This window comes from Hydra vulgaris, chromosome 12 (genome assembly GCF_038396675.1).
Source record: "Hydra vulgaris chromosome 12, alternate assembly HydraT2T_AEP".
In the NCBI taxonomy this organism is placed as follows: domain Eukaryota; kingdom Metazoa; phylum Cnidaria; class Hydrozoa; order Anthoathecata; family Hydridae; genus Hydra; species Hydra vulgaris.
In genome coordinates, this window is record NC_088931.1 from 53,894,481 (window position 1) to 53,913,467 (window position 18,987).

At 30.7% G+C, this 18,987-nt stretch overlaps 1 protein-coding gene and 1 non-coding gene across 2 annotated transcripts; one reads left to right on the plus strand and one right to left on the minus strand.

The window, feature by feature from the left end:
• Nucleotides 1–7,728: 7,728 nt before the first annotated feature.
• LOC136088201 (uncharacterized) lies at nt 7,729–8,229 on the minus strand. The gene has a single exon (XM_065811883.1). The coding sequence runs from the start codon at nt 8,227–8,229 to the stop codon at nt 7,729–7,731; it is 501 nt and encodes a 166-aa protein (XP_065667955.1).
• Nucleotides 8,230–16,916: 8,687 nt separating this feature from the next.
• Nucleotides 16,917–18,291, plus strand: LOC101239931 (uncharacterized). Its single transcript, XR_010642532.1, has 3 exons — nt 16,917–17,051; nt 17,239–17,691; nt 17,888–18,291. It is a non-coding gene; the product is annotated as an uncharacterized LOC101239931 (transcript).
• The last annotated feature ends 696 nt before the right edge of the window (nt 18,292–18,987 follow it).

Consider the following 18,987-nt stretch of genomic DNA (forward strand, 5'->3'; position numbering starts at 1 on the left):
GAAATTGAAGTAGTGCAACATGTCAAAACTTGGTGGAAAATGTATTACCAAAGAAAATGTGATCGAGTTCCTGAAACAAAAAGATGAAGAAAAAGCAACAAAGGAAGCCGTGAAAGTTTACGCTTTGCGTTAAGCTAAACTTCCCAGTGGGCACGGTACGTTTTTAAAACGTTTTTAAAACGTTTTTTAGACGTTTTTATAAAGTTTCAACCTAATAAAAACGTCCAAAGAACGTTTTAAAAACGTACTGTGCCCACTGGGTTAACGCAAAGCGTAGACTCTCTATACCAAGTACTCAAATGCCTGAGCATAAAAATACTGAGCAACTTCAGCAAAACAATAATGAAGAACAAATACCGGCAGCCAAACGTTTAAAAGCTGCAAAATGTAAAAAGTGTAGAGTACAGTTACACACAGAAATGTTGCAATGCGAGAATTCGATATGTCGGAAACGGTTGTGCAAAGAAACATGTTGAAAAGTTACAAAAATACATAGAAAGAAATCAATTGAGCTCTGATTTCAACACTGAACAAATAAAATACGATAAAAAGAACGTAAACGCACAGTGAAAGTGAAAACCAAACCACTGCATTCAAGCAATACAATGATAAATCAATGATGACAAGTTTTGGTAGAAATGAATGTATCTACTGTTGGTTACAAAATCACAAAAGCAAAGGTTGTATAAAAGTGTTGCTAGACGCAAGGAGATTTTAAAAAACAAAAGATTATGTTTCAACTACATCGGTTATGGACATTCCGCGGCAAATTGTCAACCAAGAGGATGCAGAAAATGTAACAAAAAACATCACACGTCAACTCGTCAAAACGTAAATGCAACAATAGACGATGAAATGGAAAATAAAAAAGAAACCATGGGAACCGTATCTAATGCAAGTACAACAGTTCACCGACAGTAATGGCAAAGGTAAATGGTGAAAAAGCAAGGATAATGTTGGATACGGGTGCTGGAAATTCTTATATATGTACAAACTTGATAACAAAACTGAAGTTGAAACCTACACAAAGGGAACATAAAACTATTGAACAACTATATGGGACGGTAAACAAGCATGTGGAAATATATAATATTACGCTAGAATCAATAACAATACTGGAATTTCGTATCAAGATTGAATGCATCAAGGCAGAAAATGAAATACCAACCTTCTTACCCAATCCGATGATCAAGGAGGTGAAAAAGGGATTTGCAAGACTTAGGAGACTGAAATTTAGAACTGATGGAGAAAGTGATGAAACACAAACTGTTCAAATAATACTTGGTACTGCTGATTATTAACGAATAAAATCTACCGAACCAATGGTTCTCGGAAAAAATCTGGATAAAGATCCCGGAGCTGAACTAACTATGTTTGGATGGACTCTTTTTGGGAGACAAATGGAATTAAGTTCTGGTATTGAAAAAGATTTTTAATTGAACACTGGTTGTGATGAGTTCGAGCAAATGTGTAGTCTTGAAGTACTTGGATTGTCAGACACAAACAATGAATCAATGTTCCACCAAGACTTTAGCGAAAAGATACACCAATCAAACGAAGGTTATTATTAAACTGGAATGCCTCGGAAAAAAAATGTTTTTAAACTGCCGACCAACAAGACCTGGCTATTAAAAGATTAAAAAGTACAAAAATTCGATTAGAAAAACTTAACAAATTAGAGCAGTAAAAAGATATAATAATGGAACAAGTCAGTGTGGGAATACTGGAAACAGTGCCAGAAAAACCTACTAGAGAAATTGTTTACTACATTCTTCATCAAGCTGTAATTAAGGATAATGCTGATTCAACAAAAATGCGAGTTTTTTATGATTGTTCAGCAAGTAAATATGCTCAATCACCTTCATTAAACGATTTTCTGGAAGTGGGATCATCGCTACAGCCCCTCATATTTGACATTCTAATATAAAATTGGATGAACAGACTCTGCGTTTTAGTTGACATTAAGAAAGCATTTCTACAAATTTGAATTCACGAAATGTATAGAGACGCACAACGATTAATTTGGTATGAAGACTTAAAGAAAATAAAATTAATGGAGCTACGATTTACAAGAGTAATTTTTGGTTCCAGTTCAAGTCCTTACATTCTCAGTGCTACCATTAAAATGCGCATATCCAAATACAAGGATATTTATCTAAAAACAGCGTTTGTCTTGGAATTTTTTTCAGTTTTTTTTTCAGTTTTTCTTGGAAGAAAATACATACGTCGATGATCTGCAAGCAGGTGGAGAAACAGAAGAAGAACTTATCAGGTTTAGATATGAATCAACACAAATCATGAATAAAGCTGGATTTCAATTGCACAAATGGCATAGCAACATAAGAAAGTTGGAGAATAATGTTGAAGACAAATCAACAAAAATACTTGGACATCCTTGGAACAAGAAAACGGATCGATTGTCAACTGAATTCTCTACTTGCATCAATAACGGAAATAAAGAAATTTTAACAACAACAAAAAAATTCTATCCGCAATTAACAGTGTTTTTGAGGTATTGGGATTTAGTGGACCTGTGTTAATCACTGGAAAAATATTGTATGGTCGACTATGCTTATTAAAATTTGGATGAGATCATCAAATACCGAAGGAACTTTGGAAGAATGGCAAACTTGGATGAAGGCAATAAGCAACAAAAAAGTAATAAGCCACCAAAATTTGAAAACAAGCAACTTACTTGTAGCAAAAGCACGGATTGAACCAAAGAATCTAAGTATTCTAAGACTCGAGCTAGTAGCTGCACATACCTTAAGTAAGTTGATAAACCATGTTAGGAAAATATTAATCAAGTACAACATTAATAAAGTTTTTAATTGGGTTGACAGCACTGCGGTACTTTACTGGTTGAAGGAAAGAGGCAGTTGGTTACAGTTTGTAAGAAACCAAGTTCAGCAAATCTTATTAAATAAGTGAGTCCGGAGAAGTTGTCAAGCTTGTGGTTCAATGGTCCAATATGATTGAGTCATAAAGAAAATTGGCCAAACCAATCGGGAATATTTGATAATTCATAAGGAACATTATGTGAAAGTATTGCTGTAAAAGAGAACGTCTGAATGGTGGCAGAAGAAATAAAGGAAAATCGCACTTTTGAAGAACTGTGGAATAAATATAATTATTGGAAGATTTTAAGGATATTGTCGTTTATAAAAAGGTTCATTTACAATTGTCGCAATAAAGAAAAAATAGTTGGACCTATAAAAAACGGAAGAGATGGTAGAAACGGAAACGGAGAATATTAAAAATCTGTAAGGAACTGTTGAGTTAAAAGCCGATGTGGAACTTAACAGGATAAAAAGCATCTTTGGAGGTGTCATGGAAGAGTCACCAGGTATAACCCAATATTCATACCAAAAGGATTCCTGCTAACTCGAAGTATTGAGCATTATCACACCAAAACATTACTCGGAAGAATTGGAGATACCATGGGTAGCATAAGAAATAGATTCTGGATACCAAATTTGAGAGTGGCTGAAAAAAAAGTTATTCGTGCAATTTGTGTAAGAGATACAGAGTGAAGCCTCTGTTACCACCAAAAAATGCGATGTTACCGCACTTTAGAACTGACAATGTTGAACCATTTGCGGTTAGCGGTGTTGATTTTGCTAGACCGTTAAAGTATAAAATACGAAAAAATTCGATTAGAAAATGTTACGTTGCATTGTTTATATGCGCAAGCTCAAGAACCGTTTATCTTAAACTTTGTCATGACCTATCAGAGGATTTTAAAAGAGTTTGTTGAGAGGAAAGGACCACCTCAGATGATAATCAGTGATCCCATGAATTGGATGAGGCATTGTTGGATGTTGAGTGTTCTATGAACAGTAGGCCACTTTATTACCTAGGTGACCAGTTTGACAATCAAGTATTGACACTAAACGTATTGTTGAGGGGAAAACCTGTAATATTGCTTGAAGAAGATATTTATTTAATAACAAAAGGGGAATACGGAGAGCCAAGTTTATGAGAAACTGTAACACTCATCTGAGAAAAAGATGGATGATTGAATATGTACATGCGATGGAAGAACGACAACAAGTAAAGAATAAGGGAAGTAACGTAAAACTGCCAGTTGTTGGAAGCATAATGCCTATTAAAGAAGATGTGAAAAACAAGGCACTTCTCAATATTGGACGAGTTGAAAGCGAAATTAAAAGAAAAGACGGAGTTACACGCGGTTTAAAAATACGATTGGGAAATGGTTATGTGATTGAACGACCAATTCAATTGGTGTGTGACTTGGAAATCGATTATGAGGTAGAGAAAATAATTGAATCTAAAAAGAACGTGGAAATTAGAGAAAAAGTGGAAACCCTAAAAAGAGTACCGAGACGAGCGAAATTGATGCAAGACAAAAAATCAGTTGCATCATGGAAGACCAGATGGCTAATTAAAACTGAAGTCTCAGCTTTAATCAGGAGAGTGTGTTGTGAATTACGTCTTCCAAGATACTAACAACAATTAGCGGTTATATCTTAATATTAACATTAATGTATTTTGTAATGATGCGGTCTTTGTGAAGGTATTGGAAAATTATTCCAACGTAATTACATGTATTTAAGGTTATTAATATAATATTTTGTGGTTCTGAATTTTATATAAAAAGGATGATATTCGTAAATAATATATTCGCAATCATATGATAATAAAATAACTATAAACTAGCGAGTGAATTCCTTAGTGTCACTGGGAAAATTTTAATAGCTCCCCACACTAAAAAGTAACGACCTCTACCAGGACCTACGGAAACTACAAATAATCAAAATGGATCAAGAGCAAAGCGATCAAAGGGATATCAACATGTTGAATATAAATATTAAATGCATAGAACGCAAAACGGCAAGCAGCAACAAATCCAGCATAATCTTGGCTTTAGACAAAATAACAAATTTCTTAACAAGATTTGAAATGGCAAAAGATGAGCTGACCAGAAAAATGCTTGATAACAACGAAAGCATTGATACTTTTTGAAGAATGGCTATCGAAATCAATAGCGGAAGTTTAAGCAGCGACTGCAATTAAAAACGAAATGGGAAACAAACTGGATATAATAAACAAAAACGAATGCGTCAAAAGATTCAAGTATGAAAAACAATTTATAGAACACCATTAGTGTCAATTCATTAGTGTCACTGGGAAACGTTTAATAATTCCCCACACCGGCATGGGAATAAATTTACTCTGCGACGACCTTAGGGTACAGCTTCAGTTTGACATCAGTGCATGAATAAAGATAAAGTATCAAAGCACTTTAGCGCTTTAACACTTTATCTTTATCCGATAATTATCCGCTACACAGAGCCTAGCAAAACTATGCTTTACCAAGGTATTTTTAGAAAACATTGATCCCCAACGTCCTCAGTTATCGATTCTGGACGGGCACGATTTTCACAACTTTGTTGAGCTAATTGATATTGCTATCCAGAACCAGATACATATAGTTGAAATGCCTTCCCACACATCAAACTGACTTTAACGAGAAGACTGCACCTTACTCAAGTCGTTGAAAGATTATTATCGCTCTAGAGCACAAGATCTGATGGGTCAGTTTCCAGGAATTATTACGTTCAAATCTTTCAAGGATATTTGTTTTAGCTTGGGAAAAAGCAATGACTTCCAGCAACATTATAGCTGGGTTCAAGTCGTGTGGAATTTATCCCTTTAATACTCAGCCTATTCCTAGTGATGCATATTTGCCAAACTATCTACACCTAGTCGAGGATATATCAGCGAATATAACCATTGATTACATTTCAAAACCTGGTGCAGATAATGATCAAGGCGTTGAAAAAGTTTTGCACTATCGTATCGGTGAATCATTGATTGGCATAAATGAGAATGAAAATCTTAATGTACATGAAAAAGCAGCAGAAAGTGGACTTTTTATTAATGTTAATATGTCGTGACTCCAACTACATTATAATGCTTACAAATAATGGAAACTGAAATGAATACTGCTCAGTTGACAAGCTGCAATTATCTGTTTAAAAACACTTTGATGTTGCTTGCAAAAACGGTTTTGTGACCTGGTGTGTACTGAAACGTTTAGTTCTTAATAACATATCCAAAAATATACCTGGACATCAAAATCAGTGGTATTATTTATTATTTTCTTAGGAATTCCAATCGTCAATTATTCAAAAAATTGATTTTTCAGTCTTTGACGCTTCTATGGATGCTCGAAAAGTTGATAATCATATAAAATAATTACATAATGGCATTGAAGAAGATAACGAAATTCACAGTTAGTTAAAAAGCAACGCTTCTATTTTGGAAGCAGAAGCTGTTGTTCATGATAAGCAGCTTGCATATTTGGTCAACCCAGTTGAAAAAAAATGTTGACATTTTTACTTCCAACAAGGCTGCAAGTAACCACTACTATCAATCAATCAATCAAATTTATTGACAGGCTCAAGACCTAATATAATAAATATATATATATATATTATATATATATATATATATATATATATATATATATATATATATATATATATATTATATTGGGTATATATATATTATATTGGGTATATATATATATATATATATATATATATATATATATATATATATATATATATGTATATATATATATATATATATATAGATATATATATATATATATATATATATATATATATATATATATATATATATATATATATATATTATATTGGGTATATATATATATATATATATATATATATATATATACCCAATATAATATATATATATATATATAGATAAAAAATTAAAGTGTTATAAATATAACTCAGCTCTCCATTTAAACATCAGCGGAGACTGCAGTAACCTGTCTGAGTTAACAAAAGCTTTTATGACGAGGTTATCACTATTCTGCAGCAGTAACAATGAGGAGTATTGTTGCTTGCAAATAACAACATTAAGTGAATAGGCACCATGTTTCACAAATAATTCAATCGCACTGTTTTATGGTGGCTTGTTTAAAATCAAGTAAAGTGCATTATTATATGCAACCCATAGACGATGGAATGAGTCTTTTCTCCATAACTGACATCCATAGATTGGGCTGCAATAGCATTAAATAACATGATTTTTTTTTTTATTTGTTTAGAGCTGAACTTTTTACGGATGAGGTTAGTTTTAAGAGCGCACGCGTTTTAAAATATCTTTGTCATCCTGCATATCGTTTAAGATCAAGTGACCAGGTATTTATATTGACAGGTATTGATAATGTGAGTCAAGGGCTATTTACAAGGGGTTTATAAATTTCAAAAAAAATTATATGAGACCTAATATTGCTATAAACTATATCATTTTTCACAGCATAACTGGAGCAGCAAGTCAAGTAAGATCTGGAGACCTTTGGCTGAGAGTGCACACAGGACAATATCATCAGCATAAAGAAGATGGTTAACAAGAAAAGGACCCAAGCAACAGCCTACGACAGTTTTATTGAGTAAAACACTAAGATCGTTAATATATATATTAAATAGATATTAAGACAGTACACCTCCTTGTCGCACTCCATTACTGATATTAAATGTTTTGGATAATATTCCACCCCAAAGGATCTGAGCTGTTTGACCAACATACCAGACAATGAGTAAGCGTAAAGTTACACCAGAGATAATTTTAGATATTTTCTAGTGTATCAAAGCGAAGTCTATCAAAGGCTTTACTAATGTCAATAAACGCCACAAGCATATTTGAGCCATATGATAGGTAAAAATTTTAAATATCTTTTAAGATAAGTGCTGGCATAAAAGTGCTACGGTTTTTCTTAAATCCGAATTGGTTGGGAGTCCCAGTGGAACTTTTATTAATGCGTGAGACAAAAATATATTCCAAAATCTTGGAGAAAATTGTCAACAATGCAATTGGACGATAATTAGCAGAGTCGGAGATGTTACCATTCTTATCTTTAACAACAGGAGAAATAACAGAGTGTGAAGCACCAATAGGCATGCATCCATGATAAAGCATGGAGGAAAAATACAATGACAAAATATTAAAGTAATTTGGGCTAGCATAGAGATAATGCTCCAACTGGAGTCCAAAATGATCCACTGCTTTTCCACAAGACATTTGATTTATGATAGATTGGACTTCATCAGGAATGACAAGATAGGCATCATCTTTAAGAAGATTACAATGTTTAACTATAAAGTTATCATTTATATTGCATGTTGGCTTGACTGAGTTGAACAAGGTGGAATAGTTATTATGCCACATGGTATACATTATCAGTACCGGAGGCAGAGTCAATAGAAGAGGGAAGACTTCATTTATCGCTGCGAATACAAGTCACGGTTGACCAGAAACTGGTACAGTTCTTATTCGCTAAGCTGTTCGCCAGCTTTTCTGCTTTTATAGTATCTTCTTTTTTTTTCAGAAACGAATCGCATATTTATATAAGGCTCTTCAATTTTTAAAAAGATTGAAGATTGGGCTAAATTTTGGTTTATTATAGCTATGGCATAAACAGAACGCATCTTTAGCAGCCTTATGAGCATCTTTCACATAATCTGCCCAACCTGTCATAGATTGTTTTCTATTGAAACTTGATTTAGAACAATTAAGACACTGAGATGAAGATTGAGTAAGACATTCATTTAGGATATTGTACAGGTGGTTAATCTGCTTAACATGCTCATGTGAGTTACAGTGTACATTACTACAGTTAATGACTTCAAACTGACCTATGTTAATTGAAAACACTAAGTTAAACACAGTGGAAGTATACTCCTTTATCATAATGGTCGACAAAGCATTAAAATTTATTTTAGGGGATCTTGTCGAATTAGGGTGAGCAGTAGAGGAAGAAGGTAAATCAATTTTAAACGAGATATCAAACGCTAGAGGGAAATGATCAGATAAACTAGTTGACTGAATTATTTCGAAGTTATTAACATTGCATAGAGAAATTTGGGAGACAAGGCAGTGATCAATCCAAAAAGAGGTGCCCCATGCTTCACTAACAAAGGTAAAGTAATCAAGTGGAAGACAGATATCAGCTGTAACAATATGTTCATCAGTACAAAAATCAACTAGGAGACTACTACATGGAGACCGAAATCTTGGATCACAATTAAAGTCACCAGAAATAATAAATATACCATTTAAATCTGAAATAAGAGCTGAGAGACTACCAAGGCATTTAAGATAATTATCAGCATTCTCATATGAATCACAAGGCATATAGACATTGATAATTGTGAACTTATCAGAAAGTTATTTACAAGTTGGATAGCAACAGACCATGAATTATCAGTAGTAACAGCTCGAGTTCTACAGAAGACAGAATCACGACACAGGATAGCAACACCACCAAACGGTCTGCCACGAACAAAACCTGATGAAGAATCAGTTGGAGACACTCCAAAGCCAAAAAAACCATTAGTTATAATAAACATTAACAGAATTAGACTGGAAAAGAAAAGATGAAGTTTATAAATCGAGATAAGGATTAACCAACGAGATAAGGATTAACCAACAAGATTGTAAATTATATGAATCAGAAAAACAAGAAGAAAGGGGCAAAATCCAAAGAGCTGATATTCGAGGAAAAAAACTAGACGAATAAGAATTTTTGGAGCACTTAGAAACAGTCACAGTAAAAGAATTAGACTTAATTGAATGACAAGCAACACGAGAATGAATTTTAGTAGATGGCACAAGAGACGCTAGCTCTTTTGAGAGCACCCATTATAGTATTTAAAGAAAAGAGTAAGAGAAGCAACATTAGAACGATGTGGCAATGGTTGAAAATTGGCTGCAAGTGCAGAATTTTTGCACCTTGTCTAAAAGAGAAAGAGCAACATTCGAAGATCCGATTCAGATATGGCAACAGTATTCCATACGAGTACGGATTTGGGATTTATAGAAATAAAGAATAAAATCCGGAGTAAGGAAGTGGCAAGCACGATAAGAAGATGTAACCTTAGCAGATGCTAATTTTGAAATGGATTTGATATATTGGTTTCCGAAAAGATTGAAAGTAAGAGTTAATTCTAAAAGACAAAGGCTAGATGAAAATTTTAATCTTTATAACATTTTAACTCTTCCCATAATTTATAATTTTAGATTTGTTGAAAGTGAGTATAAATATAAAAAAGTTGTTATCTCAAAATTTTGGAGTATTATTTTCTGTAAATTTTACTAATAGGTTTTAAGAAACGTGGAAAATTAGGAAAATTAAAAAAATCTACCAGGTTTACGTGATATTTAAAAAATTTTCAGACAAGCGTAAAAATAGTTATGGCTAGTTTTAGGATTAGTGTTTGGCAGAGACTTTCCGTTTTAACTCTCCTTGCAAAACAAATGATGTGTTTTATATGATGACGTAAAATTGTCACGCCATTATGCAAATAACGTTTAAAATTATGATTAAACAATCTTAAACAAATTCTCCCAAACTACAAAAAGATTATTTTAAATGTTATCATAGATATCATTATTGTCCTAGAAAGCCATTCATGTTTTAAAAAATATCAGGTTTTCTGTTACGCCCTGAAAACTTTCATGATTGTTTTTCGACAGCAAATTTAAAATGCAATTCATTTAAGATTAAATTTGCTTCTTTAGCTTCTTTGACACATAAAGCTTTTCTCCAAACCTCAGTTCCAAACCTCAAATTCAGTTGTATTCAGTTAAAGCTAGTTTAGTAAACAACGGTCACTTTTATTTTGTGTGTGTGTGTGTCTATATATATATATATATATATATATATATATATATATATATATATATATATATATATATATATATATATATATATATATATATATATATATATATATATATATATATATATATATATATATAATCGTTTAAATATTGTTACGATATCAAAATATATAAATAAATATTTACATGACCATGGCAGAAAGAAAATAACAGTATTTCATTAAGCCCCGTAGTTTACACAGTATTTTTACATTGCAAACAGTTATTTTATAAAGTATAATGTTTCTTTAATACCGCTAAAATTTGCTTAAAAATATATTTTAAATAAACAGAAACAAAAAGCAAAAAAAAAAAGGAAAAAGTTTGACACAATATAACAAAGTTCTATAAAAACCTTAAGATGTACAAAAATGTAGAATGTAGAAAAAATGACTTACAGAAAAAGTAATTTGATAAAAGTTATTTGATAATAGCAATGTTTTGAAATATAAATTAAAAAATTATTATTATTTAGTCAAAGTTTGATGTTATATATTTTTTATATTTTTACTGGGGCAAGTAGAAAACGATTCGTCTTCTTAACATGAAATTTGAGAAAGTGTAAAAATAAAAATTTTGAAAAAAAAAAATTTATAAAATAAACACAATTTTTAATTTTACAATTTAAATACGTATTAAAATAATTTTTGCTAATTAAAAATGATTAAGAGTTTATGAAATTTAAAAACATTTAAAAGATTTTAATTTTTTTTTCAAAACAAAATTAAACGAAAACAACAATAAAAACATAAAATATTGCTTTAAATAGTCACACAAAAAAATCTTTTTTAAAAAATATGAAAGAGTGTTGCATTGTTTAAATTTAGTATTAGGTAACCAAAAAAGTTCGTGCGTTTTTTGGTAATTGAATTGTTTTTAGCATTTTTTACAACACCCACATCGCACAAGGCAAGTAGCTTTGTTGCGTAATAGAACGCGTGTGTCACGCGCAGTTGCTGCATATATAGTGTAGGCTTGTAACGAGCTTACAGGAAAGGTTTTGTGTAAAGAAAGGATGGCAACCCAACCAACGATTATTCGATCTTGCTTACTTTACGAGTTCAAACTTGGAAGGAATGCAACACAAGCGGCCAAAAACATCTGCACAGCATTTGGATAAGGTACAGTAAGTGAACGCACAGCACAGAAGTGGTTTCAGCGATTCTCTTCGGGAGCCCATCGAAGACCTGCCGCGTTCTGGACGCCCATTGTTGGTTGATGAGGATGAACTGAAGGACGCTGTCGAGTCTGACTCCAGCCAAACTTGCCAAGAACTTGCAGTGAGGTTTGCTGTGAGTGTTGAAACCATCCGCCTGCATCTGCATGCAATTGGGAAAGCGTGGAAGCTGAGTCGGTGGGTTCCGCACAAATTGTCGATCGACAACAAGAAGCAACGGCTTACGATCTGCACATCACTCTTATCACGCCACAATGTTGAGCCTTTTCTTGATCGTTTATTGACATGCGACGAAAAATGGATTGTGTACAACAATACCAAGCGTTGCTACCATTGGTTGTCCTCCGATGACCCCATCCCAAAGACACCCAAGCCCAATCTCCACGAGCGGAAGGTTTTGCTCTGCATTTGGTGGACTACAGCTGGTGTGGTGCATTACGAGCTGCTCCCAACAGGCCAAACCATTACTGGACTCGTCTACTCAGCACAGCTGCAACGAGTTCACGACCTGTTGCTTGTAAAGCAGCCTGCACTGGTGCACACCGCTCGCGTGACTCAGGACAAGCTCCAAAGCCTTGGTTGGGAGAGTTTGTCTCATCCACCATACTCGCCAGACCTCTCCCCTACTGATTTCCATTTTTTCCTTTCCCTGGGAAATCATTTAAAAGGACAGCAGTTCCGAGACCAGGACGCGGTTGAAACGGAGTTGAAAGCTTTTATAGACTCAAAGGACCGAGAATTTTTTAGAAGTGGAATAAATAAGCTTGTTTTACGTTGGGAAAAGGTTTTAGATGCTAATGGTGACTATTTTGATGAATAAATGTACTTACTTTTGTCGTTTTGAGTGTTTTTATTATATACGGAAAAACCGCACGAACTTTTTTGGTTACCTGATATATGTTTTTTTATAGTTCTTTTAGATATATCGATAGATCTTATGTTTTTCGTATTTTCTTCAAGAATTTAGTTCCACAAGCGTGGTTTCCGACATGTAATTGAGAAGTCAGATTTTTTAAGTACATTATTGAAAAGTAGTGTATAAGGTAGTTAGTGTAAGGTAGTGTATAAAGTAGTCAGTGAAAGGTAGTTGTTACTTATTTTAAGTGACATTAGTGGTAGTAGTTACTTATTGTTAACTTTTTAAATTAATTACGGAAACATTTTTAATGAAAATTCCGTAATATGCTGGGCATAAAGCTGAGTAGTTAACTGACGCTATATTTTCTATATTGAAGAAATATGGCTTAAATGTTTGTTTTCTTAGGGGCCAGTCTTATGATAACGCCAAAAATATGTCTGGCATATATTCCGGTGTCCAAGCAAGAATTAAAGATGTTATTTCCTTAGCTGATTTTGTTCCCTGTTCCGCTCATTCGCTAAATCTCATTGGAATGTGTGCTGCTTGTTGTTGCGAAGAAGCAAACAATTTTTTTTTCATTTATACAAAACCTATATGTTTATTTCTCATCTTCAACTTATCGCTGGAGCTTATTAAAAAAATACAATAATTCCACTCTTAAGAGTTTATCAGATACTCGTTGGTCTGCTCAAGATGATGCTTGCCATAGTTTGAAAACAAATTGGGCTGGCGTGAAAAAAGCATTATTAGATTTGAAACATTATAAACTACAAAAAACACTTACAAGGTCAGAAGCTGAGGGACTACTTCGACAACTTAATAGACTAGAAACATCATTTATGACCGAGTTTTGGAATGATGTACTTCATACATTTAATAAAACTAGTAAACTATTACAGTCTGTTTAAATAGATTTGAGTACTGTAGTAGAGTTATATAATCCATTAGTTGCTTATGTTAAATCTGTACGAGAAATGTTTCAAACCTATGAAGACGCAGCAAAAGAAAAATTTATAGATTGTAATAAAATTCCGGAATTTGAAAATAAACAAAGAAAACGAAAAAAACATTTTGATGAATCCAATGATCCTGGTCATACATTTGATAGCCAAAACAATTTTAAAGTTAATACATTTTATGTCATATGTGACAATTTAACAGTCGAACTCAACAAAAGAAAATCTGCTTATGACAGTATAATATCTAAATACAGCTTTATTTTAAAAATATATGAACTAGACCCTTCAAAAATACGTAAAGATGCAAAAAAATTGAAAACTATTTACAAACAAGATCTAGATGAATCCTTTGAAAATGAATGTGTTCATTTTCAAAGTGTATTAAAATTAACCACCAACCCTCCTAAAACCCTATTAGATATGAGTAAATTTATAAAAGAAAAACAATTAGTTACAATTTTTTCTTATGTTGATGTAGCTTTAAGAATGTTCCTTTGTAATTTGGTCTCCAACTGTTCAACCGAAAGGTCTTTTTCTACACTCCGTAGAATAAAAAGTTATTTAAGATCATCTATGTCTTCAGAAAGACTTAATAGTCTTGCAGTTCTTAACATAGAAGCTACTCTTACAAAGAGCTTAAATTACTCAGATGTGATAAAAACATTTGCGGCAAAACAAGGAAGAAAAAAAAAATGAAGTAATGATTTTTTATATTATAATGTTATATTGTTATATAATATTTTATGTTTTTTTTATATTTTATTAGTATATTACCTATATTATTCTATTATTTTTTACCTAGCAAGAAAAAAAAACTGAAGTAATTATTTTATATATTATAATGTATTTAATAATATGTTATATATTTTATATTTATTTTATATTTTATTAGTATATTACCTATATTATTCTGTTATTTTTTACATTTTTAAATATATTAATAATATTTACGAGGCCACTGCATTAGCTTTTTTTTTTTTTATTTTATGTAAATACTAAATACAGACACCAAAAATCCCTATAATTAGTATTAGTAGTATTACTTACCAACTAGTTTTAAATTTAATTATAAGCAAAGTGGTGGAGGGGCGCTAAAATTTTATTGCCCACGGGAGCCAAAATCTTAAATACGGCCCTGATTTTTATAAAAATGTTTTGGAATTATTTCATTTTGTAGTTTAAACATAAATAACAAGTTATGGTAGATATTCAGTTCATAAACATTGAAAGTTTTAATTTCTTTGAGTAAACGCTTGGAACTTTTGTACCTATCTGCGTCTAAAATTAATCGACTTGCTTGCTTTTGTTTAGTATAAATGTTTTCTAGGGAAGATAAATGAATGCTCAAGCAATATTACAATAGTTAATATGTAGAAAAGAACAGTATACATTTTTTAAACATGTTTTATTCAAAAGATATGTTGTTTAGTACTTAGTTCTTAGAGATTCTGAAACTAAAAATTGTTAGGTTACAACTAACTTAAAGCAATGGTTGCACAAATTAAGAAGCAGTGGATTAACTAGCAGTGGACTAAGAAGCAGTGGACTACGCATCCGGTGAAGTTGTGGTTACTAAACTTTAAAACTAAATTTTCAGATATATGAACGGATATTTTCAGACTTTCAGGTTTTTTAAGAAAAATGTTTGATAAACAAAGGAGACACAATACCATTATAATTATAATTACTAATTATAAAATGTCGTAACTAATTATAAATGCCATTACTTTTATAATTATGTTTAACTTAGATAAGGATCTTTATAACCTATTTAAAATAGGTTATAAAGATCCCTTTTATAATGAAAACAACTTTAGAACTACATAAAAACCTTTTAAGAGATATTTATATCTTGACTTTGTTGTCAAAATGATATATATATATATATATATATATATATATATATATATATATATATATATATATATATATATATACACACAGCGTATATTGTAACTTTTGTTAAATAAGCTTATTTAACAAAAGTTACAATATACGCTGTGTATATATATATATATATATATATATATATATATATATATATATATATATATATATATATATATATAGTTAAGTGATTTTCTACTACTAATATAATTGCTCTGTTCTTTTAAGAACATTGAGCACTCTATTGTGTAGAATACTTTTTAAAGTTGTTTAAATATATATATATATATATATATATATATATACATATATATATATATATATATATATATATATATATATATATATATATATATATATATATATATATAAAACAGAAACAATTAAACGAGTCTTAATTTAAAAAATCATTTTTAAAGAATTTTTGAGAAAAATTTACTTCTTTAGTATCGTAAATATTATTACTTTTTGAATCATATTTGACCTTTTAATTTAAATGTTTGCAAGACTTTTATTGAAAAAAAAAAGATTTCAAAACTTCAAAAATAAAAATCAACACTTTTCAATAATGAATCCGTTGTTCAATAAGGTTCAATAATGAATCTTATAAGATTCATTATGAATCTTATAAGATATGATTCAAAAAGAAATAATATTTACGATACTAAAGAAGTAAATTTTCTCAAAAATTCTTTAAAAATGATTTTTTAAATTAAGACTCGTTAAATTGTTTTTAGTCGGGGTTTTTATGTTTAATTTACTAAATGTAATATTTTGAAAGTAATAGAAGTCGATGCTCAAAGGATAAATAAAACACTAGGATTTGTTTTGATTTAACCAAAAATATGCTATCAAATTATCTGCCACGTACCTTTTTAAAGTATTTTATTTATCTTTTATGTATATGTTTATGTATATAATTATGTATATATTTATTTATAATAATGTATATATTTATTTAGCGGTATTTCATTTATGTTTAAAAAAAGTACCAAAACGGATTCATTTTTGATGTAATGAAATCCCTTTCTGATTATAAAAACAGTCTGCTTAGTTTTCTATTCTGAAAAAAAGATAAAACTTTTTTTTGATACTTTGCACACTGTTTACGTAGTTGCGTTGTGTATTGCGTAGTGTATTGGACTACAACTTGATTTATTGCTAAGAATTTACGACTTTTTTAAATCACGATAAATTTCTTACTTGAGTTAGATTAGAATAGCGGGACATCGAGTCCTAAGATTATTAAGTGTAAATCTTGAATAGGTCATCAAAGGAATGTTGACTCAACTCTTAAAGAAACCGCGAAAAACAAATATTATTTCAACGCGTTTATAAATGATACTTAAAATTTTGTAGCTATTAATTAATGTAAATTCAATCATCAGTTCGGTGTGTTTTGTTTCTGAAATCATGAAGAGTTTAGTTTTGTTTTTAGTGATCTTTGGTAAGTCTTTGATGACTTGTAGTAAATTTTGAGTTAATTTTTGATAAAATTTTAGTGATCTTTGTTTGTCTATTAAAAAATAGCAGTTTAGAACTGAATTTTTTTTACGAAAAAACTCCTTAAAATTTTAAACTTTTAAACTTTTAAAATTCAATTTAATTTTTTATTATTATTACTTTGCTTTTAGTTTTTGCTGAAGCCAGTATTAAAAACTGCAAGAAAGATTCAAAAATATCCGCGGCCTTATGTAATACGGTCCATGACAAATGTTTAAGCAAGGTTTTCTCAGAGGCGGGTCTTCTTTCCAAAAAATGCAGCAAAACTAAACTGATGAAAGTAACAATGACTAAAAAATATAAGAAGCTAAACGAAACATTTTGTGGCAGCGATGGAAAGCAATATTTGAGTGTTGCAGAAGCTATAAACGCTGCTCAGTGTAACTCGGTAGACATTCTTCATAAAGGTGCGTGCGGCCAGTGCAGCGAAGATAACTTGTGTAATAAAAGCATGCGTAAACCAAAAACTGTAAAGATTAATAGCACTATGGTGTATAGTGATTGCTGCCAGTTTAAGGTATCCGTTTGCAAAGCATTTAGTGAAAAAAACCAAGTTATTTTGTTTAAGAGCAAGCAAAATAAAGGTAAATATTTATTTCCTCAAAGTATTTGATGCAAGTTTAAGATATTATCACGTTTTTAAGTTATTATCAAATTTAAGTTTTTTTATCAAGTTATTATTAAGTTATAAACAATTTTAATATTAATTATATTTTGCTCACAGCACTTTTTACGTATAATTGCGTAGATAACTTCTTTAATTGATACATTTTAATTTAGCAGGAAAAAAAGGATCAAAAAAAGCAACTCGATAAGGAACAGAAAAAAATCTTTATTTAATTTATGGCTAACCTGAAGGCACAAACAACACGAGTATTTTTAGTAACTTTAACGCTTCCATCATGTATAGAAGTATTTATATCATATAAATTGACAACTGTCCAATAAGAATTGTTTCAAAACGAACCAATCAAGTTCAAAGATTAAAAATAAACTTTTCTTGTTGTTACGCTTCAGTTGTATATAACAAATATTTTTATGGTTTTATGCAAATATTAAAAAATGAGTTGTTTACTTGTTCATTGATAGATACAGAGAAACCTTTTGGGTGACGCATTTAAAAACCTTATTTTATTTATTTATATAAGTTAATTCCACCGGATATACATTCATTTATGATTTCACTTTTTTTTCTTCTTGCGATGTTGCTATTTTACGACATACTTTCGAAATTAGTTCTCAACCAAAAATTAATTCAAACCAAAAAAATCAAAGATTTGAAAAGGATTAAAAATATAAATATTTTCAAAGTTTTTACAAACAATAACTAAGCTGTAAAATAACAGTTGGATTTTATTCAACTGATTATTTTACAACACAAACTGATTTTTTTAATACAAACTGATTTTTCTAACACAAACTGATACCAGCATAAGAATAAAAGTAATTTTTAAATGCGTGGGGTTTCAGTTAATTACTCAATAATATTATTACAAGGAACATTTTTCCTATACCCGTTCCGCTTAATGTTTTTGGAGTTTATGTTAAGGATGGCTATCTGACTACTCTAATTTAAATCGACTGCATGTTTAAGATGTATCTTTTTTCGTGTCAAAGGCGGTTTTAAAATTCTCATTAAAGATGCATCTCAATAAAAAAAAAAAAATAATGCTAAAAAACTTGATATTGTTGACTTAATTGGCTGCAACATTGCAAAAAGTTATCCACAAAAAAAAATTATTTTGTTACTTTGCTAAAATAATTTGATTTCTGAAGTGAAGTTTAATCAAACAAATCAAACAATCAAATTTACTTAACAGGATATACAGAGCAAATTTTAACAGGATTTATCTAGGTAACTTATAAAAACTAAATACAAT